Genomic DNA, 24,945 nt, shown 5'->3' on the forward strand with positions numbered 1-24,945 from the left:
CGGCTTCCTCTGCATTTGTGTCGATTACCAAAGACTCAACAAAATCACCCTCAAGAATCGCTACCCGTTGCTCCTCATCAATGAGATGCTAGATCGTCTTTTATCTGCCGCTGTCTTCTTCACCTAGCTTGATATCCGCAATGCCTATCATTGTACTCGTATAGCCAAGGCCCAAGGGTGAGGAATGAAAACCGCCTTCCACACAAAGTACGGTCATTTCCAATTTAATGTTATGGCTTTTTGTTTGACCAATGCGCCAGGTTCCTTCCAATTTAATGTGCTGCGTGCACAAGTATCTTGGCCAGTTCGTTATTGTATACCTGGATTCCATCTTGATCTTCAGCAACAATCACTCACAGCACGATGCACACATCAAGCTAGTCTTGTAAAAGCTTCGTAGATCAGCCCTTTACCGCCAAAGCTAAGTGTGAGTCTGACGTTGGTGAGGTAGATTTCCTTGGTTTTTGCATGCGTCGCTCTGGTGTCAGCATGGAATCATTAAGGTAGCCTGCATTTTAGATTGGCCTACCCCAAAAAATACTCATGACATTCAAGTTCTCTTGGGTGCGCTAATTTCTACTGCCGTTTCATCCACACTACTCCCATCTCACTACCCCCTTAACTCGCTGCTTAAGAAGGATGGAATTGGACCACTACACAAGACAACCGAATTTTCAGCACATAAGCAAAGCTTTACTACTGTGCCGGTCCTACAGCGTTTTATGTCTTCCCAACCCATCTTTGTGGAAACTGATACATCCAACTTCGCCATTACTGCCATAATCAGCCAATCCAAACTCTACCGGTCTGCACCATCCTGTTGCCTTCCATATCCGGACTCAATTGTAATGGCAAGACGATTTTCAAAAGAGGTGCTTATTGACTCCGCCTATAAGACCAATCTTCACAACATGCCCTTTGTCCACGTTGTTTGTGTCAGTAACTTGGTAACTACTCGATTATCCACGTTTGTTGTTGCTTCGGTGATGATGACAAACGACAAGGAACCGTCGTACCTATGGATGGCTCAAAAGCTGCGTGAAGTTGTATGGCCCACATTTATTGCTAGCGAGCCGAAGCTTTTTATCACTGACCAAGATCAACAACTCATCAACAGCATTACAACAGTATTTCTGGTGAGCGACACAATCGTTTGCGCGTGGCACGTTCAGAAGAACTTTGTCGACAGATATAAAGGCAAATTCTCGGGCAAAAAGCAAGGAAAAAGGCTGTCAGATCAAGCCTACATGGATGTGATTATGAAGAATTTACTCTGGAGCAAAAGCAAAGAAGAATTTGATGCAGCAGTTACTGAGTATCGCACCCACGTAAAAAAGTCATTAGCGTGTGAGATGTTTGAGCAGTATCTAGACGAGTAATTTTTTTCGCCTATTTCAACACCCCTTGCACCATAACCGCTGTATTGATGACATAAACTCACATAAATTAGCGATATATAGAACTTTGGTTAACAAGGAACGTTGGGCTGGCTCCTGGTACAAAAAGTACGCGCATTTTGGAAATCGTACTACTCAGAGAGTGGAAAGTGCCCATTTAGAAGCCTAAAAAGCAGACTAGGCAAAGCTTTTTTTGTTTGAAAAAATACATGAAACTCGCGACGCATCTGTAAGTATGATATTGATTTTTGTTATCTTTCTGCATATATCACAGTGATGCTGTCTATGATAAGAGCTAATATGAAGATATATGATCTATACAATCATACATTAATAGATGGATGATGAAGCCGGTACTTTTTACAAAGAAATTATCAACAGACCAGTAATCATTGCTGATGACGCCATATTCAATGGATACTTTTAAAAAGTGTCAACAGAAATATCTCACTGTGGGTTAAACCTTCTGCGAAACAATATGCAAACATCCATTCCCTGGATGTAGACGCTGATTGCTGCTGTGTGGCGAAGCAGAACTACCAGTTCCCCTGCCGCCATACGATGCATGCTAAAGCTAAGCTAACAATCGAAAGCGTAAATCCTTTTTGGCACTTGATGAAGAAGGTATAATAATCTCAAAGATAGATTTTATTAATCAATGATAGCTTGGATACGTTACAGCACTGGTAGTAGTAGCACTATATTACATTCATCTAGCATTCGATTCCGTGGAGCTTGTCAGCGCTGAATTGTCAAACAGAGCGACCAATCTGATAAGCTGTTTACAGCAAAAGCTCACTACCATTCGAGATCATCAGTGATTTGAATGCTCATGGGAACCATCAAAAAGGCGATAACAGCCACAAAAGTAGAACCTGGTATCGACAAGGGCCACCTCCCCAAAAATATCAAAGCAAGAAGTCGACCAAAAGATCGATCAAAGAAGACACACATGTCTATAATCAAGGAAGTCAACAAGTCGAATGAAAAGCACGAAAAATATGTCTGACAGGAAACGACCTTTAGTTGCTGATACCCCTACTACAGATCAGCGACCTTTAGTTGCTGATACCCCTACTACAGATCAGCGTAGAAAGTAAGTATATCTCGCGTATTTGTTTTTTTTATATGGCATCTATAAAGTCGATGCTCATATAGCTAATAATGCTTGCTTCTATTCTACAGATCTCACTGAGCTCAAAATAAACCGTTGGTGTTATTATTTCTTCAATTGTTGTTCCCCCCCAATCAACACAAAAAATGCTCCACGAAACAGGTCTTCTAAAAAAAGATAATATAAATGGCTGCACATTCTCAAGAGATATTGTACATATATATGCAACTTATCGAACAAATACTTGCTTGTATACATGTACAACGCGGTGCCTTACGAAATATATTTGGAGCCAAATACACACAACTCGTGCTTCATTGATGCATCAATGGAAATGCTATGGAGCTTTGTACTGCCGTATATTGACCTTGCTCCTATCTCGCCTATATGCTGAGGTGTGTATAACCCGGTTGATATTCTACTCCTTTGTACACATCTTGATCATCAAGAAAATCACGAGATTGGAAGGTCCAATGCAGCTCTTACTGCTCGTAACCTTGCTTGGTGGTCCAGCTCAGAATACTTCTCCTAGAGCATGGACAGCCCACATCCCACTTGTCTTCAAGAGAACTTTTTCCCTACATATACAAAGGGCGAGTGGTGCCCTGCCTGCTGGCCATTAATCTGTATCAAAGAACCTATTGTTAGACATCGATTGTATCTATGAATACATAACAACAAGAGACACTGTTCAATTCTCGGACTAGTTGTACACTCACCATATCCTGGCGCCAATGACAATAAAGTGCGCACATGAATCGTGTAACCAAGAGGCCGATCAATGAAACGCTATAACAAGATATTCGTCATTCAATGTTGTTTTGGGTGCAACACAGACCCAGGATTCAGCAGGCAAAGGACGACTGTCCTACACTCATTTTTCCTATAACCTCTGGTGTTATAGTGTTACATTGAAAAACTCAAGGTACTAAACTAGCTCTTAGTCGTCCTTAAATGCACCTTTTTCGAGCATTTGCCAGAGTTCTAACGTGGTCATACCACAAAGAGGCTTAATGATTGCCTGTGTACTATAAAAGTTTAAGGCATATATTATCTAAGATAATACAAATATATCATTCCTTACAGACAGCATCTACCAAACTGTAGCCTCTCTATCGTCTCTTGAAGCTCCTCTTCTTTCTTGCTTTCACAGCTGATTGTGTAATAGCAACAGTAATCTTTGGAATTTGACATTATGGAATTGAGAGTATTTTTCAAAATAGGGGAATGAAAAACGCTGCTTTAGGCACAGTGGAGAAGCTATAGTTGCTCTAACATAGAATATTCAGAAACAGCATGGCTATTCTTATATACAGTATGATTAAAAGTTTAATGATATGTAGTTAATTATATTTACAATTAGCGAGCTTATTCATGATGCTGGGTAAGTGAAATTGCTGTTAAATGGGTTGAGCAATAATTACACTAGGTGATTATAAGTTGAATATCAGTAAAACATATATATGGGTGTATAAAAGATGAGTATTAGTTGAATATGTGCTAATATTTAATGTATAAAAATGGTTAGATATTAGTTCAATACATACTATTTTTTCTAATAGTACTTAGCTAGATATTAAAAAAGTCCTGAGTATATTTCTACTATAAGGTATAGTTAATTAGATTCTGTAGATATGGGGCCCTTTAATACTACCATGACATTAGGTACAGCCCTGATTTGCTTCATATATACATTTAAATTTAGTAATAAAATATCTATTAAAGATAGTTGTTTTTTTTTTGAAATGAGAAGTATATATACTTCAAGTTTTATTTTGATATCAACATCAATATAAAGGTCTAATAATCCTTAATCTTATTCTCCTATAGATCTAAGAGGGTATAAAAGAGGTTTGAAGTATAAGCAAAAGGTGGGTAATTTCAGTAATGATGTTAATGATGACATAGAGGAGGAAGAATAGATAAGAAAGAAGATAAAAGAAGAAGAGAGAAGAAAGAGAAGAAAGAAGATAGAAGATAGAAGAAGACTAGACTAGAAGAAAATGTGGAAACGTAATAAATTGAAAAACGGTATTACCCTCCACAGACATCGAGGTTTCGTGATGTAATGGTTAGCATATGAGACTCTGAATCTCATTATCCGAGTTCGAGTCTCGGCGAGACCTTTAATAGTAAATACGTTCTCTAGTTCTAAAAACTAGAGAACCTTATTTTTAATTATTTTCAGCCAATTTATTATCTTATTTTGGTCAAATACTGTAGGGTATACACTAACACATGATTTCCTGTCTTATTATATGTTCTTTGTGTTTTGTAAAAGAAACTTTGCTTCTCTTGATTTTGTTCAATTTTGTAAGCATATCTATTACGTGCTTACTATGTTTATTTTGTAAAAACTAATGCATAAATATTAGCTAATCTTTGAAGGAGGAATCGAGAGATGTGCGACTACAGCTCGAATAATTGAGTATACAGTGATCGATTTTACTGGTAGCATTTTTTTAACTCTCAAAAACATCGCACAGTCTTTTTGATTGATTATGTAGAACTGTGTACTCGTCATCCCGACCTAAATCCCCCTCAATATGCCAGTATACTAGCGTCAAATTACGCCAGATGATCGAAGCATCGCTTACGCCACTACATTAAGGTATTTTCACGTCGTGGTTGATCGATAGACTTCTTGCAGCTTAAAAGTGCATTGTCGTAAAACATTTTCAAGTTGTCCGGTTTGGAACTTGCTTCAAGTAGCTAGATATATCAAATCCATCGATCTCTCACTACGTTCAAATGTTGCTAACAGTGGATTAAAAAGTCATCTAATATGACATACACAAATGTCTAGACAATGTTTACCGATGACTCTCAAGAACCTTTAGAGCTTGCTGGTGAGCGTTACATTGTCGTACAATTTTGCAAGGTTTGTGAACTACCCTGTGTTTCCCCTCTTAGATCATCGCTGACTTTGCGATTAATCATAATTTGCGTTTTCAGCGCTCCAGCTCGTGGGTCTCTGTTCAAAGCGTATTAGTAAGCGTTCAATGCTTCAAAATCCAATGCGTGCGTGTATATTACTTCTCTGTCAATATATCTCTGCTACGATAGTTTCTGTTTTCATTGTCAAATTTATTGTGCTGGTCCAGATGTCTTTCCCTGTGTGTGCGCAGTGACCTGTACAGGAATCTCTTGGAGTGTCAAAGGTACAATTCCAGAGAAGCAATTGTGCATAAAGTCCTTCTCGACAGTACTATGTTTTACGCATAAAACGTTGCTTCCCTGACTTATGGTTCATAAGTTATTATCGACAATAGCGATGCAATACTTGCACTTGCACGACCGGTAGGCTCCTAGGCAAGATAAGTCGATACCCTTGGTGATCGTGTAAATGACATACGCAGATTAGTAGCACTTTCAGGAGATGATGTGGAAAGTATCAGAGATACAATCGGTCAGCTTTCGTCTTTGGCATCAAACGGATCTGTATCACAAGCGTTTTTTTTGGGCTTTTCAATATTATGCACCTGACACGGACCCACATATGTAAATACGACTCACGGACCAAGTTAGCATAGACGAAATAATTTATCTGTGCTGCGAGGCTGCCATGTAACACGGAATGGAAATTACGCGTATAAACAACATTGATTTCACAGACAACACATGGCGACGCATAGAAATTATTGTCGACCACATTCTCAGTCAGCCTTGTGTGGATCAGCTTATGACACCATGGACAGCAGTACCAGAGACTACAGAAAGGCTATAAAGAGCGTGCCAAGGAGTTGCGTATCCGTTGTATCCGTTGTAGGCCTTGTATCCATTGTATCCGTTGTAGCACTATTGGCTGCGTGCGTGAACAGCTGGACTGCAAATACAATTCTATAACCTCGCTGGCATCGCGTAACAACCTACAAGAGAAGCGTTGTCACGGCAATATCTCTAAATACGGTAAGTTCAGTATTTAAGTCCTTGACATGTTTACCTTCGGCATTTCTATAGTTGTGAGGCACCAATAGCTGTCAATCAGTCTCCACAAGAGGAACACGCGAAACTTCATGAAGAAGGTGTATATATACACTCTACCAATGTTAAGTATGTGTTTGACGTACTTTTTAGCACATACATATTTACACACTGGCTGTATTAAGGTGGCGTTGCCGTCGACATCAGGCACAGACAACGGCTCACGGCTCCTAGAATTACAGTCAGAAGACGAAGAAATGGCGCAACTTCCCAGTGTATTGTTGTCTCTAAACCAAGGTAGCCAGTAGGTCAACAAGCCATATTGCATGGCACAAAACGAGCGTCCACGATATGCTAGCCCAAATTTCAAATGGAAACAGCGACTACATCGCGCAAACGCGCCCGTTCGTGCGATGGCTCTACTGACGATTCCACTGACAGCACCATTGGCGCTCGCGTCGGTGCTCATGGTGCTCGTCGTGGTTCTCATTCTCACGGTCGTGCTGTTTGTGGTGTTCGTGGGCATGGTCGCAGTTATACGAATCAAACTCGTTTCTACTTTCACCATACATCATAGCAAGCTTGTCATCCGACAAAATCAGTGTTTTGCATATATAATATAAAAGGAATTCAAGGAGAAATGTGAGTAGCAGATGATATATTCAATGATGCTCGAAAACAGGTTTAGTCGTACGTGCAACGCCCAATGAGACACACGATATGTACCAAATGATAAACTCGTTGACCGCTTTCCACACATTCCCAGGCCAACAGTATGTATCAGAGAAACCAGGTATATAGAAGTATATAACGGTTTATTTAGGTCTATTCAGGCTTTTTAAAGCTTTAGGTTTTTTTCAAGTTTTTTTTAGGGTTATTGGGGTTTTTTCTTTCCTAAAGTAACTCATTTTTGTTTTAATGCTAAATCAAACGAGTTTGATATTAGTTTTTTACTCGAAAGGATGAAAGGAATATGCTTCATCATCTAAATGTCATTACAGTGGCAGAACAGAATCATATAAGATCTTGAAAAGAACAGCGTAATTGAAACCATTGCACCCATTTAGTGAGCAGTTCTACATCAAAATGTATGATAATAGCTAGTTATTTTGACAAGGTCATCCAAAAAGGGAAGACTGATGGGTAGACAAAAACTCGTACGTGTAAGACGGCAATCGGATTGGCTATATGAAGTCTCATAACCAACACAACCACTTTAAAAACCCGCTTAGAAAAACTCGTACGCGTAAGAAAAAAAACTCGTACCTGTAGCACTTCTCTTAATTATAATAATCACTTCTTTCCATATGGATATGCAAATGAAATAGCTGTTACTTGATGTTTCTCATACAATACTAAAAATGAATGTATTATAGCTCAGATTAGCTATATCTTACATAATTTCGGTGCTATTAAAGAATAATGAGTGATAGTGAAGCGAAAAGAAAAAAGAGAGAGGAATATGTAAAACAAAGGTAGAACGAAAAGAAATTAGAGAAGGGGAATTAGTAAAGGAAACAAGAGTCAATAGCATGAATTTGGTGACGAGAATCACAGGGTCAATAACTCATCGACAAAATGCGTTTGCATGGGTTTCATTAATTGGCGCTTTAAAAGCTTATAAAGCTCGCCAGATACAACGAAGAATGAAGTCAATCCAATAGAAAGCCCCCATTCCCAGGTAATGCCGAGTAATCTGAAGCCCTTGATGGCTACTTCAGGAATGTAGAAAAAGATTATTAGGCAAATGATATCAAACCAAAATGTGCCGATTACCGTACGTGAGGTAAAGGTAATCTTAAGACCCCGTGGGCCCCATTCAGGTCGCCGATAGCTACGACAGTGTGTCATGACTACCAAGGAGCATAGTAAGTAAGTTACCAAGAGCGATGCGCGCGCACGGTAGAATGCGTCACATAGTCCTTGTTGATAGTTGGAATCACAGGCTACGCCTCGAACGCCAGTGCCACCGACAGTATAAAGTGGTATAAAGAATGCTACGGCACAAGCCATACCAGCCAAAATAGAATACACAATTGTATCCATCAGAATTTCCTTGTTAACGATACTTTCACGAGGCGGACGAGGAGGTTCTTCCATGACAGTGGGGGATGCAGGCTGGACGCTGAGCGCACCAGCAGGGGGCGTTACAGCTAAAGCGGATAAACGTATACAGTAAAGTGATGATAACTAATTAGTTCATGTACATTTCTCTACTTATAGATACAGTGCTGTACTTATTTGTTTACTCGTACCTGCATATATAAAGATCATCTGAATCGTGGACACTGGCGCTGCTGTCAATCCAGAAGGATCTCGGAGGGCAAGGCATGCAAGAATTACAAGCGCAAGTGACATCAGAATGATGTAAAAGTACAAAAGGAAGCGCTGCATGTTCTGGTAGATCCGTCGACCTTCTGCCACTGCTCGGATGATGGTTGCAAAATTATCGTCGGTCAAAATAATATCGGATGCTTGTTTGGCTACATCGCTACCGTTTTTGCCCATGGCGATACCAACATCAGCAATACGAAGAGAAGGAGAATCATTGACACCATCACCTGTCATCGCTGAAATCAAATGGCGTCTTTGGGATGCTTGGATCATCTTGACCTTAGTTTCAGGCGAGCAGCGTGCAACAACAAGTGGTAGTCGTGGAAGGGCGTCGATTTGCTCATCGGTCATCGAGTCGAACTGTGGACCGGTCATGACGAGTTGATTCATATGTTTTGACTTGAGCAATTGGTCACTTAAAATGTTGATCTCCTTGGCTATGGCTGTTGCTGTAATGTGGTGATCACCGGTTAACATATGCACCATGATACCAGCCCGATGAGCAGCGGCAACAGCTTCGCGAGACTCGGCTCGTGGTGGGTCATATATTCCTGTAAACCCCAGGAATTCCAAGTGGCATTCAACGTCGTCGCGCTTAAGCCGGCTGCTCCAATTTTCTTCTTTGTCGTCATCCTGGACTATCATATCGTCGTCGCTCGTTGATGCTGCGATGTCGTCCATGCTGCGTCTAGCGAGTGCGATTACACGTAAGCCCTTGGATGCTAGCTGATCCACCTTTTCCATAATGCTTGCCAGATCTTTGATGTTGTCACAAATTGGCAAGATACATTCAGCGGCACCTTTGCTAAACAATGTTATTTGGTTTGTGTAGCGGTTAGTATAGAGTGTCGACATACGCTTGATTGTGGAATCAAACTGGTACTCCGCTAACTGTATCCACCCAGCTTCATTCAAATCTGGTCTGCCCATGCCGAACTTGTGTGCAAACACTTGCAGTGCGACTTCGGTTGGTGCCCCATTTGGTACCCAATCTTCTTTGTCAATATTGATACTCTTTTCTTTATCTTTTTCACCATTCTGATCTTCTGTTACACGTCGATAGATACTCGAAACGTTACAGAGTGCCGAGCAATGTACAAGATGTCGTACGTCATCGGCAAGGTCTGACTTGTTGACTTTTTGGCTATCATCTACCGCCGCTTCATCTGATTCGAGCGGGTCATTAATCCGATAGGCTTCTCCTTCCGGTGCTAATCCATTCGAGCTCACGTGAAAAAATCCTTGGTTGGGCGTCCAAAAACGCACGACCACCATCTTGGCCAATGTCAGTGTGCCCGTCTTGTCCGAGAAAATGTTTGTTACCGAGCCGAGCGTCTCGAGACATTTGAGCTTGCGCACAACAGCCTTTTGTTGGGTCATCTCCTTTCCACCCATCACCAGGGTTACGGTCATTACTGTCGTCAATCCTGCAGGCAAGACCGAAAGGGCAGCTGTCATTGCGTACATGCCGATATCGTAATTCGCCTTGAACTTGACTGACGCCATCACAATAAAGGCCAATACACCGGCCAGGACTGTCAAACCGGTATACATCCGATTCAAACTCTTTTGTAATCTTGTGCGGTCACCTTCCCCAGCATCATTTAACTTAGCAGCGACTTTGCCAATTTCTGTATCCATGCCTGTCGAGGTCACAATGGCTTTCCCACGCCCTTTGGTCGTGATGGTTGAGCTGTAGATCATGTTGATTCGATCACCAAGCGGTTGTTCTGTATAAAAAGATGGTTTGGGTCCGCCATTTTAGATATCAGGTCTATTCTTTCACGCTGTTGACCATGATTACTATCGTATCTTACCTGGATCACCAATGACAACAAGCTGTTTTTGCACAGGCAGTGATTCACCTGTCAGCAAGGCCTCATCTAATTCTAGATTTGAGACGTGCAGCAATCGAGCATCGGCTGCAACAGAATCACCTTCCTTAACAACCAGCAGGTCACCAGGTACAATTTCCCGACTTGGTATGGATCGTTCCTGGCTGTTACGGATCACAGTGGCAACCGGGGAGGACAGGCTCTTTAGTGCCGCAAGCGTTTGCTCAGCTGCATATTCTTGTGCGAACGCCATGTATAAGTTCACAATAGCCAGTGCCAGAAGTAAGGATCCAGTCACGTAGTCTTGTAAGTAGTAGGTCACCGCAGCAAGGACAATAAAAATTAAGTTCTGCACATCATGCAATAACAATTATTATGCCAGTGTATATATTCTTTTTCTCTCACTTAAGTAATACAGCAAAGGTTTGTTTGTTCTGTAAAGCTTACCATAATGTCTGCCAATTGTCGCAAGAGAATGGTAAGCCAAGTTACTTTGCCGTCTCCCGACAATTCATTATAACCATAGTGCTCTCGACGGATCTCGACTTCTTTTGTGGATAAACCATGTAAAACTGAAGTACTAAAAGCTGCTACGACGGATTCAATCGATTTTGTGTGCCACGCACAGATTGCTTTGCTGTCGTTGGTTCTTACGGTGCCAGTAACAGTACTTGTATTGCTAAAGCTGCTACTTGAAGAAGTATCCATCTTCGGGGGTAGTAGCCGAGACTGGCAGAAATGATACGTGGGGCGGAGCAAGGATGAGAAAGAAAGAGTGAAACACCAAAAAAAATATATCGATACTGCCGATACACGGTTTTGTGTACCACGATGGATCTCTTCTCGCCTTTCTCTCGTGTGAATACCCGACGTGTCGGTCTCCGTGTTTTAGAAGTTGATGTCGCCCAAGAATCTTCGTGTCTAACAATAATGTCACGATGTCCAGAAGTGGGGTCGCGTTCACATTTACTTGGTTTTTTAATTCTCTCTTTCCTCCAAGTCACTGTAAGTTTTACAGATATTAAAAATGAGTACGCAATTTTTTTTATGAAGATGAAGAGGAACATGTTTTTCATGAGCATAGGGTTGAGCCTATGGAACTTGTTGTTCACGAGGAGTTGTTCGCTATCAAAGCAATAAGTTCTTGTACTCAGTTCCTAACGAATAAACCCCCAGAACGACCTTCTAATCCTGTAATGTATTTTACCTTTCAGATGAAAGGATAGAGAAAATCTTCATACAGAGGTGCAATAAACGTCGCTATAAGTTTTACTCTGATGATGAGAAACTAGATTTTTCACTTATTCTTTAATAAGTGCCTGGATGCTTCTGCTGCCGCGAGACAGTTAGGTATTCACATTCGGACAGCCCAGAGATGGGTCAAATGTTATAGCAAAAATCCTGAAAGCATTTTCGAGAAGAAGAAGAAGAAAACAGGTCGACGTCGTATTCTTGGGGAGGAGCATAAGCAATTTCAGTCTAAATTACATTGATGGGAACCCCTTTTCCGTTTCAACTAAAGTGGTAGAAAGTTTGTAATCTATCTATTAAAACAGGCACAATTCCAACCTGTGGAGTGAAACAGCAAGGGAAGGTTTCAGCAAAGATACGATTGGGGCCAAAGTAAAGTAGCAGCAAACTGACTTGGACTTCACAACAAACTGTGTCTTTCTTAATGAATCAGCATCTCATATTAAAGTGAAGCGTGGTATGGAATGGTCAAGGAAGGGAACTCCTGCAATAGTTACAGTGACAGGACATTATCTAAGATTGTTAAAGGTTACTCTCGATGAAATGGACGAATATCCAGAAATGAAGGGACATTACCTTGTCATGGGTAATGCTCCTATCATCCACAGATCTACTGATATAGGAAAGTATATTCACTCTTGAGGATGTCGATTTGTATATCTTCCTCCATATTCACCTGGGCTAAATCCAATTGAACAGCTTGGGCAGTTGTCAAAAGTAAAATGAAACGAAATGAGTTCCTGGAAAAAGAATTCTTGATGACAAGAATTAGTGAAGCATGTGATAGCTTTAAGTGGATTTCAAGGTTTTGTTTTCATCATTCTGCCAAGTGTTACGGTAAATGTCTCAACAAAGAAAGGCTATGCCGACAAATTGGGCATTGCAGGACAAAAAAGAGTGAGCGTGAGTAAACAGAATGAAAGCTACAAGTTGGCGGATTTAGAATTGCCATCAAGTTGGCTAAGAGGTGTTTTTTACTTGGCGCGACGTTTTTTTTCTTGTTTTCTCTATATCTTGTCTCTTCCCTCAGTATCTGGTTACCTTCTTGGTTTGTCGTGTTCTTGCTGAAAGCATCTAACACATTCTTGTCTGGTCATTCTATTTCCGCCTTGTCTTGTTCCTGTCCCTCCGCACCTTACATGAATCAGTGGGGTATCGAAAGGCGACGGAGAAACAGAGAAGAAAAGGTTGACACGGTGTGATTTAGACTCATGCCCAATTTTCCAACGCAGGCTCACAATGTCGATATGCAAACACGTCGAAATCTGACTAAATATGCTACTTACTACTGTCATCTCAAGACCAAGTCCGAAACATGCTTTTTCGCATTGTTTGTGCGACAAACAATCGATTATAGTTAAAGCCGATGCTCTTTGGATATCAATACAACGATTGAAAGTCCGGACCCGTTCAAGATTGTTTTCGTGGTAGATGGAAAGGATCCGCAAGATCATGAAATGGTTGTCATTTTCAAAAGGCTTTTCATGACAACCCCGTATTGTGGTCTATTGCTCAACTTACTATCGGATCAAAACACGAATAACAAGGTGACCGAAATCGACAACTTAAACAATTCAAATCCGCTGTCTAGATGCTATAATATCAATGCACAAGAGACCAGCAGAATCTGTTATTAATCCTAAATACTCAGTAATACCATTGTCATGCTGTTAGCTAGTCATGCTCAAGGTTAATCGTCAGTGACACTCGGCAACGAAGGAAAGGCATAGCCGAGGAGAGTTGTAGAGCCCTTCTTGCTCAACTTACTGAGTACACTTACAGCATTGCTAAACGTCAATTCTTTTAGTTCTGACATAGATTCCAGCACTACTTTAAAGCAACAAATTGAGTTTATGGGGCTCAACACTGTCAATAATGTTTTTCAGCGTGGGCAGACTTTTGGCTAGTATTTTACTGAAATAATTTATCGTTGCAACGGCTCTAGCTACCCGCATTCGTCATCATAAATTGAGGTCACTTTATAGCAGCAACGCAAGATCTGAAGTCACGGATGGGAAGTACCGATTGCTATTAGCTGATAATACGGTCTAAACACGCAGTTTATCACCATTTTTTTTTTTCGGAAAGAAATATATACGCGCACCTCTAGTATACAGCATGTCTTCTATTGGCTGATGAGTATCTTGTTCAAGAGATATGGATTATATAGACAAGGCAACGATATATCCGGTAGCGTTCAAGTAATTACTCGTGACGTACTAAATAGCAACAACTCGAGGAGAGAATCTTTACAGTAAAGAGTAATCCCAGAGTAGGAAATCCACTACAAGGGAAGCAAAAAGAGCCACCGTCTTTCTCCATGCGGAACCATATCCAAGAAGTTTCTTACATGCAAGAAGCACCACGTCGATCCACCCCCACCAATTATACAAGTTTATTGATATACGTTTCTGGCTCAAAGAGCATGCACAAGTAACGAGAGAGAATGCTTCTTTGTTTATTTGCTTGTTTACAAGCCACGATAGCAGCAGAGGCAGGAAAAAAAGAGAATGTTGTACCTCATATAATTATGCGTGTCTGAACTTTACAGCGACTTTCAGTTCTTAACCTTCTATACATTATTCTACCCCACTTTTCTTACTACCATGCCCGTGCACCCCGAGTTTTTCTTATAAATCTTTTATGGAGGTACATCCCCATCCCCAGCATTGTACCATCATCCTGTTTATGTCTCGATGAGAGCTTTCCGGTTTCTTTGTGTGGGACCTGTGCTACCATATATACACATAGCAGCAAGAGCACGTTGATGATGTTGCTGTGCTACTGTTTTATCCACGTTGTTGTCCGTTGTTTTCCGGTACGAAAGTATACCATCTCCTGTAAATTTGTAAGTTTAGTGTCAATATATCGCTCTCCACCCGATTATAATCTTTTGGAAGTTATTACTGAAGACAAGGAAAGAAGGACAGAGAGACTTGAAAGCATCATACTAGTAAACGGGTTAATAAGTATGTGCATTATACTCACACATCGTCACTACGCTCCTTAGTATAAATCTTGTATTGAATACTATTGCTATTGCATACAGCGTATATAATAAAAAAGCTGATTTAATGCTTGGTAGTCATGGCAGTAGATCAATACTACCTAGCAGCAGCCATTGTCAATATGTACATTTTCTACCATCATTAGTAGATTAATGTGGTCCAAATTTCTAGCCTCCTAATTTCGGAGTTCTGTTGCCAGTTATTCTTCATGATGAAGACGACGACGGTGGTGAGGTAAGAAAAGCTCTTGGGGGGTTGGGGAAGTATATCATTTGTTGTGCTTGTGAAAACAAATATATACGCAAGGAGTGATTCCCAATGTGTTGGTGATCACTTTAAACATTTTTATTTGACTATGTAAACAACGATTATTACAACTCAGATATAGCTTTTGAAACCATTTGGGAAAGGGAACGACGATCCATCTTCGTTTTTATACCCTGCTGTTATCATCTGTCGAACATGCATACTTATTATATAAACAGAGTAGGCACCACCACGTGGGAGAACGAAGAAACTGTAGAAGAAGGTGTGGCAGCTAGTATGTAGTTAGTAGCAGGCAACTTAATTGACTAAAGCACGAAAAGAAAACTGTATCCGTAGCAATAACAATGGCACACACCCAACTACACAAATCTCTCCTTAGAAATATACATGTAGCTGCGAAATGGAAACCAAATCCACAAAGTCGGCTCAAATTAAGTCATAAATTATAGCATTATAAGAGGAGAGAGAGGGAGCATCGATGCAAAATGGTCGATGTTGTGCTGCAGTAGTTCTAGTAGTATCTGTGTGGGAGCTCTTATTTTTACTTTCATTACTCACGTACACATATATTATTTGTCGTTCGTCCTTTTACTCGGCTTATCGACCATAGCGAATGAGAGGCATACACTTTAGGAGATAAGAGAGATACGCATAAACATCACCCGGGGGTTCGGGGGAGGCGAGAAACCAGCAGAGAGAAAAGAGATGAGGCAATGTATTTTCGTTTTGAGTCTCAGATATGGTTGCTAACCTCTCCCCCGGCCCCCTCCCTTTCTTTCGACCTTGCGCTCCTGCAGTTCTTTATCGTTCTATATATAATGTGGAAGAGACAGAGAAAAGTAACAGGCGAGTCATCGGAAGTAATGCCAAGTGTCAATAAATGAGAGCGAATGAGAGAAAAGAAAGCTCCCGTCACCCTTGTAACTCCTTGGACCAACACATCACACGTTGTGCATCAACGTATATTTCCAAAGAGACAGACATATAATCAAAGTGTATGTGTATTGCTACAGACAGGAGGTGAAGAGGGGGATAAACTGGTTTTTTTGTCTCTACATGCTCGTTGCATCAGTAGTAGTAGTAGTAGTTGTAGCAGCAGCCAAAAAAGCTGTGCACGCAATAATAAGTTTATTTTGTAAGGTGGAGGTTATAGGTAATAAGTGTGTATGTAAGGTGTATGTATGTGTATAGATAATATGTACTAGTACTACGAAGCAAATAGAAAGGGGGCGAATTTGAGGAGTAACAGAAAGGGAGAGAGGCAGACAGTGACTTTGGTGGGGTGGGGGGGGGGGTTCCTGTTTGTCGATGAGTTTGCGCGGATATATCGGAAGTTGTGATTGATGATAGAACAGAGAGGAAGAAGGAATTTACAGTAATATTATACAAAGCGAGTTTTAAAATAGTAAAAGAAGAAAAACAACAACAACAATGGAATTCTTTTTAGACATCGTCGTACAAGCTGCCACTGGCATAACGATGGAGTTGCTCGTAGTATTTCGGCATCTGTCGACTTTGGTAATATTGGTAATGGTGATGAGGATGATGGCCGCTATCTGTCCCTCCTGCAGCAGTGGAAGAAGCATAGTCAAGGATGCCTGCTACTTTCAACGGTCGGATGTTGCCACCTCTTGGTGAATGTTCGACCGACTGTGGCGATGGGAGGCCGTGTTGGCTATAGTGATGTGAATAATTTGTGCTGCTAGCGGTAGTAGGTTGCTGCTGCTGCTGCTGTAAGGGCTTGATCAGGTGTTGAAAAGTAGTGCTGCCACTCGTCGTATGATAATAGGTAGCAGGTCGTGACCGAGGTGATGGGTTATGATGATAGTTTTGTTGCTGCTCGATTGCATTACTAGGTGAGAAATAATGTGAAGCCGGTCGTGTTGCTGTTGCTGCGGGCGACGGAGGAACGTAGACTGGCTCCTGCTGCTGCTCTACTTGATGTGCTACTACTGGATAAGAGGATGATATTTGCGACTGACGACGCGATTGCCTTGGAAGGATGACTGGATCCACAGGCTGTTCTTGCTCACCACCGAGCAAATAGAGCGCCTCGGTCAACTCGCGCATTTGGCTGTCACTGCTCTTTTGCATCGCTACAAGTGATCGAGCGTCTGTACCGAGATCCTGTGGGATGGCCGCCCACAATTTCTGGTTGATCGTGATAGTTTCAGCAATCACGGTGGCCATGGACTTTAACAACGGGTTAGGTTTGGAATAGAGTGGAGACGAGGAAGGGATTTGATGCTGCTTTTGCTCGAAGATAGCAAACGCATCCTGCAGGCGCTTTTGATGCACACTGGTCCGTGGTTGTTGCTGGGATGAAGATGTGGACGATGCGGCATTGCTGAGGGGTGAAGATGGGGTATGAAGGCCTGCTGCAGGTCGGTCGAACACGGATGGTGCTGTGGCGGTGGTGGTCGTGCTGCTGTTGCTGCTAACAATGCCTCCTGCTGCCCCTCCCATGGGATGATTAGAGTCACTATAATCGACGACGACGGCTGCATCACTTTTTACTACTTCGAGCTTTTGTAATCGCGATTTGATATCCACCAACTCTTTCCAAAAGCCAGGATTGGGTTTGCTGGTTTCATCGACATAGGAGCTGCTCTTGACGTCCTTGACAGCTGGCATGCTTTGGCGCCGATGGCGTCGTGCTTGCCTCACTTTGGATTGCTGCTGATTGCTAATGATAGGCTCGTCGTTGTCGTCGTCTTCAGGAAACAAGGTTACACGATCCATTTCTTCTGGGACTGGCTTATCGTCGTCGTCGTCGTTGTCGTCGTCAGCAAATAATGCAGCCAACAGTCTTCGATTCAAGTCGACAATCTTCTCCTCGCCGCTGCTGCTACTTTTAGTACTCGTCTTGCTACTGTTGCTCTTGTGACAGTAATGGTAATGATGGCCGACACCAGAGGAGGGAGGGGAGGAGTCTATAAAATTCTTGCAGCACTCCTTTTGCCTCCTGCTGTTCCACCGGACCATACCGCTATCCGTTTTGACGCTCTTGCTTCGTGGACGTATTGTCGTTGTCGTTGTTTTTGCTGGAGTGGCAGTAGTGGCAGCAGCAGAAGGTCGATGATTATGGTTTGGCTCAGGTTCGTTGGAAGGTTGCACCGGGGATAAGCGAGGTAATTTTGTGCTCAATTTTTTAGCCGGGCTGCGTTTACTGCTGTTATTACTACTACTACTGTCATTCGTGTCACCACCGTTTGATTTTTTTATGGGATGATCCTCAGGGTTCCGAAGAACCTGCTTTGCCCGTGCAGATGCGGTGAGCGCTGCCAGCGACGTACGACGACTCATGAGAGAAGAGCGCTTCCGAGAGATGCTGGATGATGTGGGTGTGTTGGTGGTAGGTTGTTGTTGCTGCTGCTGCTGCTGCTGGTGTGACGATGGTGAGGATGCTGCAGGGGAAGAGGTGGTATTTTTTTGCTGCTGCTGCTGCTGCTGCTGTTTTTGCTGGGTGACTCTGCCGCGCAAAAGGGCTAGTTTTTGGCGTAGATGAAGTGTTTCTTCATCTGGCGGTTGGGAAGCAGCAGTGGAGTAACGGCGTCGTGAGGACGAGGGCTGTTGTGCTGTGGCTGCAACGATAGAGGCTCGTCGGGAAGCAGAGGTGGTGTTCATGGTACGGGGTGGGAGTGTCTCTACTACGCTGGTATGTGTGTTTTTTAAGTTTTTGTGGGTGGCAAAAAAAAAGAGGAGGAAGAGGAAGGAAAGTAAATAAAGGGAAAGGAAGCAAAAGAAAGGAAAAAAAGGTTGCGAGTTGTGACCCTTATAAGACTGCCTTATGATCCATTATATTTAGAACCTCCTCTGCCCTCTGTCCTCTGCTCTCTGCCTTGGCCTGGGTTGCGTCGCCACTACCACACCCAACCTTCATCATTGTGTGTGTGTGTGTCCCCCTCCCCCCCCCCCCACGAGTATCTCTTTTCTCTCCTGAGTCTGCTTATTCTGCCCGTCGTCACCTTATCAATTCCAATATTGACCCGCCGAACAATGCAGATAATCTGTGTATGTTGTGCTCCCCATCCACCTTCCCCCCTCCCCTACCCCGACTCTTCGTATATGCTCGCCTACTTAGCAGACTCCAGACAGAGTATGCCACCACCCTGACCTACCGCTAGTTTAGAGCTGAGCCGCATACTACTGTCGATCATTTCAGGCTTCGCAAAGGGCAATTTACACCGTGCTCCACTTGCTAATAAATTGCTCGCTCCTCTCACATGTCACACCAGCAAGTGCATGGTAAGCAGCAGTTTCATTTTCAGCCTTTTATTACCGTCCCACCATACTTTTTCATATAATTCGCTATTGTCTCTTCGTACAATGTGTCACGATACACACACTCTCATTCTGTACGAAAATTGACACCCTTTTCTTAATCGCACCGCCAGTCGAGAACCAAATGCTCTTGATAGACTGTGTTGTTATCGAAAAGTGCATTACTGAAACATACAGACAACTGCATTTCGCTACTAGGTTGGATCGGATTGAGGGAGTCAAATATACAGACTTGATCATTATGTGCTGCCAAGGATAGGTTTAATGATGACGGATAGGTGGTGGCAACAGCTTCTTTGTTTTTCTGATAATGACATAATGATGGATATGAAAGGCTAAAACAAAAGAGATGGAACGAGGCAAAAAAGGCCTACTACAACATGCCAAATCAGTCACATTTGCTTTACGTTTAATTGAAAGATTCGACAAAACAAGGCACACCTTGACCTTACCATTAATAGGATCCGTTCCTCGGTGCAGCAAAAGGATCCATTCTCGGCCGTTTTCGAGTGCCATTTTTATTACTGCTACTTGCTGTTGCTGATACTTCTTCTTCACCACGGCTCTTTTCCTTTTCGAGATGACGTTTCCTGCTTGTCTCTCCTTTTTCTTCGTCTTTCATTCCGATAAAGTTAAAACCTTCTTGCACTTTAAAAAAACCTCCTTCCTTCTCTCTAACTGTGTCTTTCCAACACCACCACCCCTCGCACTTGCATAACCACATCATCGGCAAACACATACCTTCACCAGATTGTTGTTGTTCGTCTCCAGCTAATGCTGATTTGATGAATCGATCTGCAGCATCCTTATCCAGTTCCATCGATCCTATATTTACCGCAAAGGAGTTGAATGCACCATATCTCCAATCGAAGCACGTGTGTATATCTTTATGCAGCCAACTAACTCTAAATAAAATAAAAATTAACTTACGTTTCGGTCCTCGGCCTTCAGCAACCTTGATCTTTTCGATATATTGTTTTATACGTTGCTACATAGCCTCTACTCCTTTAGTACAAACGCATTCAGCACTATTTGTGCAGATTTATTGGATTAATCGCAATCAACAAAATCTTACCAGCTCATTCGTTACTTGGTGATCGAGGGGATTAACGCCATGTGTCTTGAGATAAACTGACAGCATATACAGGTTAAAAGACATATATACGCATGCGCAAGAGGTGAATCAAACAAAACGTACTGTAATAAAGAGAATTCAGTGCAAATGACAGCAAAACTTCAAACTGTGCTTTTTCGGTTGTTGGTAATTTGCCATAAGTTTCACTCAATGGACCGGACAAAATGGGATCCAAGTGTTTTTGAACGAGATCGATTCTGGCTTTAAGTGCCTTGGCTGCTTTCTTTGCTACTTGTTCTTGTTCTGGATCCATCGTGTTACTATTTTTTGTAAGGAATTGAGAAGCAAAATGTGCTCTTACCTCCCAAGCTCGAAAATTTGACCAGCGGAGTTGTGTGTTTGGCGGGTGTGCCTGCTACTGTGCTAATGCTAAACGACTCGTACTCTTTTCCCTTAGATCCTTGAATACAAAAGATAAGACCTGGATTCCTTAGTAAAGCAATACTAACAGTATGCTTCATCTGATAAAAGTCCCGTAGATTTTACTCCTACATACTTTAATTATGAGAAAATAAAGATTCGTTCCAAAAGAAAAAGGAGATCAAAGCAGTAGAGCGGAACTATTACGATGATGGATCAATGGGTGCGGATGGACGTATACAAGAGCTTCCAGGTTGATAATGCTCGTTACTGCAAGTACAAGGCTGTTGATCCATCTTTTTGTCAATTACAGAGAGCACATGGAGAGGGATGAGAGTGGATTTCATGCAGCTGCTAATAGTAGTAATAGTGATGATGATTATGATGGAGGTACTGGGATGTTTGATCGACCTTCAGACAGTAAAACCATTGGTGTGATATTTTTGTCATGTAATGTGTACGGCGTCGATCTGTTGCAATTTGATACAAAGAATTTTTAGAAAACGTCATACATTTCAAGAAGAACACATTGCCCCTCCTTTCGTGATATTCCTCGGTAAGTAATAGTACATTCAACGTTAGAAAAATGGGGGTACTATGTATGTTCTGGGGGTTTAGTCGGTTTGTATAAAGGGTGGTGATTGCTGTATTGACGCTATAAAGCAATAATTATAGTAATGCCACCCACATCCAGTTGCATCGCCACAAATCTTAAACAAAGAGACACTTTTTGTAAATGCAAATTGATAGCGTAAATTGTGTTTAATTAATATATACTATGCACGACTACTACTAGTACTTGCGTTAGCCTCATGACCAGCACATGGTGCTGGAGCTGACAGGATATATATTCTCAAAAGCAAGCCACCAATTTGTGTACGACGGGCAGTTCATCGGATAACAATGCAATGATAATCAATAACTTACAGCGACCTACTACAGCAGCAATAAACAGGAGGAAGAGAGGATGATATTACAATAGCAGACTCGAATAACCTCAAGTCAACTGATTCATGCATATATGGAGAACTCAAACGATCTTATTATTGCAATAAACTGGTCCCTCCGCTTCGCTTCCGGACGATGTGAGCCCCTCCGCTTCGCTGCGTGTCAGCATCTGTCCTCCAGGAACCAGTTTACTGGGGCTCTGTCCCAGACCCCGGGTGGGGGACAAAGCCCCCCTACCACACCCCTTTTGACCTTCAAACAATGCTGAAAATTTGTTCTGCGTGACAGTGGTGAGAATTGTGTTTTTAATTATTTTGGTTTTAAAGTCAATGTCGTCACTGCTCTAAAAATACCTAAAGGCGATACCTCATTCGATTAAGAATATGTCTGTAGCTTATTACCGTGTCAGTTACTCGAGTTAATGCAATCCAAACTCTCAGACGATTCATGTCCAATACACCGGGCAATCATCGCAACTGAGAGTATTAAACACTTTGTTGAGGTGGAAATTTGGGACATCATGAAAGGTGTGATTGTTGCACCCTAAACCACGGCCGTTGTGTTCGCTCTATCATACTTACTAAAAACATGATTGTTACACCCTAAACAGAGCACTCTTTGTTCAAACTACCTACTAAAGATGTGACCGTACACCCTATTAATTGTTACGATCTAGAGATGCTTTTGCTAATATAACATTGATAATCATATTTGCGGGACGTTCCCTCCCACAGATCCTCCCGTTAAGGCGTCCCCTAAATCCGAAACCCTAGTGAAAAGTTGGTGGAGGTGAACTGTTGACAAATAGGCGCAGGTGATGGTGGAGAGGTATAAGCTATAGGGAGTATAAAGAAGATTATCAGTAATCTTCAGCGAAATTTGCATTATGACCCAAAATTAGTAAGTAGACAGTACCGCGGTTGATAGGGTTAAGTGGGCATTCTCTATGTTACGCCTACGATGGGTGCTCGAGCCACAGACGCAAAACGTAGGCGCAGTATGGGCCACAGTAACGAACTATCCGTTGCTTTCAAAGTATGCAAACTGCTGCAGCAGTAATATTTAAATACATATGGTTAAAACATATGTTGCCTATTCTACGGCGAACATTGCTCAAGTACCTATTGGTGCAGAGCAAGAGCAACAGGAACGCGTATTGCTGCCTTTGGTATCGGAACCGCTGTCACAGGAAAGTATGCCGAACGATCAGCAGGGTAGCGCGTCTGATTCGTCTTCAAGCGTGCGGGACCAGCTATTTCGCGCAGATCAACAGGAGCGGGATGAGGCAATAGTTGAGCCACCGTTGGACCAAATGTCGCCGCCGCCGCAAGGTGGGCCGCAAGGACAACAGAATGCGATATTGTCTGCATTGCTTTTTAACTGGTCGAATCAAGGTTTTATATATCCACTTAGGTCACTAGAACCAGAAATCCTACGCAGCTACCAAAATTGGTGGGATATTCAATCTTCTGCCTTACCTGCATATATTGAACGTCATCCAACAATTAATCTTGGACAAGCCGGGCCTTCCGAAGGTCAGAACGTTCTAAGAGACGAACGCTATGAGCAGCAACAACGGAATGCATTACGTGACATCTTAGATGATGAGTACTTGCGGTATCTATTGTTGCAGCAATTCCCTCCAGAACAATAAGCTTCTCTGACCGCTTTGAGATTACTTACTGTCCCATTGCCAGATGGAATGCAAATCGCAAACATTAGACAAGTAGTTGAACAGCTGCCTGAAGCAGTAAGGGATATGAATCCTCTGGAAACGAATCAGAACATGTTGATGGATGAGGGTCGGCAGGCTTCACCTCCACCTCAACCTCAACCTATGGAACCAGCCTTTTTACCTCATTTTCCATTTTCACAACCTCAGCCAATCCCCGTTGAAGATGGGCATGTATTTGTGCCTTGGCCAGTAGGAGAAGTGCCTGAGAATGAGGAAGGACATGGTCTGGATATTGTACCTGTGGGAGGTATTCGACTGCACCACGGGCGTGAAAGGCAGGGACTGTATGGTGTCGCTGACGTCGTGTCGCGGCATCGTCGTCCTAACTTTGAGCGCCAGTTTGGTCGTCAAACCCGTCACTACCGTGAAGCTTTTCTACAAGAAGCCCAGAAAGCTCGACAGGAACTCGAAAGCAGTGACAACGTTGCTGAAGTAGAGCCAGCAATGGCTTTAGTTAATGTCCTTCCTAGTGCTGATGACCAAGAAAAATTGGGTCTCAATCATGAAGAACCAGTTGGACCAGTTGAAGCAGAACAGGCTGTACAATTGGCGCAAGATGCCGATGGTAAGCAGGATCGACAATAACATCCTAGAGAACCTGAAGCAGCTCAGCCTGCTGAACCTGCTTTTGAAAACCAAGTTTCTAATACTGAACGACCTTTTCGACGTTTAAATAGTAGTTTACAATTTGGAAAATACTGTGCGTAATGTTAATGGTCAGTTGTAAGCTGTAGAATATAAAGTATAATCCCACAATAAAAAGAATTAAGTACGTTTTATGCTATAGTTCTATAGCAGACATATTGACAACTAATGATGTTTCCCAACAAGAAGATTGACTACTTGAATATAAGTACCTCATACATATTATATGTATACACAGGTCACGACGGGTCAACGGTCGGGTCAAGGGTTGGACGGGTCGACCCATGAGTCAAAAAAGCATCAACCCGACCCGTTGACCCGTCCTCAACCCGCGGGTTGGTTTTGACCCGCGGGTCAGATTGCGACCCCTAAATTCAACCATACTTTTTGCTGCTGAGCCCATTGATGGATGATGATGAATTTGGACCAACACCATTTTCAGAGCAGGATGATGTTGATGCGATGAGTGTAGACTCCGTTCCTACCACGTTGGAGGATGATGAGTCGGTCCCAGACGCTCCAGCTCATCTGTTTGAATTCAACACGGATTTCACGTAAGAATTTGTGATTAATGTCATGAATAGCTTGACTTTGAATAACCCAGTTGAAGAACTGTACAATGAATGGATTACGCCAAATATTGTGAATCGATTTTGCATGTTATTTGGCTATGAGCATCATGACTTTTTAAATACATATCTCCCTTTT

General features: G+C 42.3%; 4 protein-coding genes and 1 non-coding gene across 5 annotated transcripts; 2 read left to right on the forward strand and 3 right to left on the reverse strand.

Moving 5' to 3' along the window:
- The first annotated feature begins 4,565 nt into the window (after nucleotides 1-4,565).
- On the forward strand, nucleotides 4,566-4,637 carry BDB00DRAFT_t56. Its single transcript has one exon. It is a non-coding gene; the product is annotated as a tRNA-Gln (tRNA).
- A 3,349-nt stretch (nucleotides 4,638-7,986) lies between these two features.
- Nucleotides 7,987-11,312, reverse strand: BDB00DRAFT_907457 (uncharacterized protein; the record flags this gene model as incomplete). The annotated part of the gene is made up of 4 exons (XM_053128616.1): nucleotides 7,987-8,588; nucleotides 8,691-10,499; nucleotides 10,587-10,953; nucleotides 11,052-11,312. The coding sequence occupies 4 exons, from the start codon at nucleotides 11,310-11,312 to the stop codon at nucleotides 7,987-7,989; spliced, it is 3,039 nt and encodes a 1,012-aa protein (XP_052979476.1).
- A 4,875-nt stretch (nucleotides 11,313-16,187) lies between these two features.
- BDB00DRAFT_823943 (uncharacterized protein) lies at nucleotides 16,188-18,955 on the reverse strand. Its single transcript, XM_053123571.1, has one exon. The coding sequence runs from the start codon at nucleotides 18,755-18,757 to the stop codon at nucleotides 16,574-16,576; it is 2,184 nt and encodes a 727-aa protein (XP_052979477.1). The 5' UTR covers nucleotides 18,758-18,955; the 3' UTR covers nucleotides 16,188-16,573.
- Nucleotides 18,956-19,504: 549 nt separating this feature from the next.
- On the reverse strand, nucleotides 19,505-20,844 carry BDB00DRAFT_379688 (uncharacterized protein). The gene is made up of 5 exons (XM_053117145.1): nucleotides 20,613-20,844; nucleotides 20,490-20,545; nucleotides 20,345-20,402; nucleotides 19,867-20,239; nucleotides 19,505-19,784 (listed from the first exon to the last, which is right to left on the reverse strand). The coding sequence occupies exons 1-4, from the start codon at nucleotides 20,800-20,802 to the stop codon at nucleotides 19,869-19,871; spliced, it is 675 nt and encodes a 224-aa protein (XP_052979478.1). The 5' UTR covers nucleotides 20,803-20,844; the 3' UTR covers nucleotides 19,505-19,784; nucleotides 19,867-19,868.
- A 1,928-nt stretch (nucleotides 20,845-22,772) lies between these two features.
- BDB00DRAFT_823954 (uncharacterized protein) lies at nucleotides 22,773-24,388 on the forward strand. The gene is made up of 5 exons (XM_053123572.1): nucleotides 22,773-22,901; nucleotides 22,979-23,237; nucleotides 23,336-23,417; nucleotides 23,541-24,156; nucleotides 24,269-24,388. Exons 2-5 carry the CDS (start codon nucleotides 23,210-23,212, stop codon nucleotides 24,317-24,319), a joined length of 777 nt encoding a protein of 258 aa, XP_052979479.1. The 5' UTR covers nucleotides 22,773-22,901; nucleotides 22,979-23,209; the 3' UTR covers nucleotides 24,320-24,388.
- The last annotated feature ends 557 nt before the right edge of the window (nucleotides 24,389-24,945 follow it).

This window comes from Zychaea mexicana (genome assembly GCF_025766255.1).
Source record: "Zychaea mexicana strain RSA 1403 chromosome Unknown BDB00scaffold_38, whole genome shotgun sequence".
Classification (NCBI taxonomy): domain Eukaryota; kingdom Fungi; phylum Mucoromycota; class Mucoromycetes; order Mucorales; family Lichtheimiaceae; genus Zychaea; species Zychaea mexicana.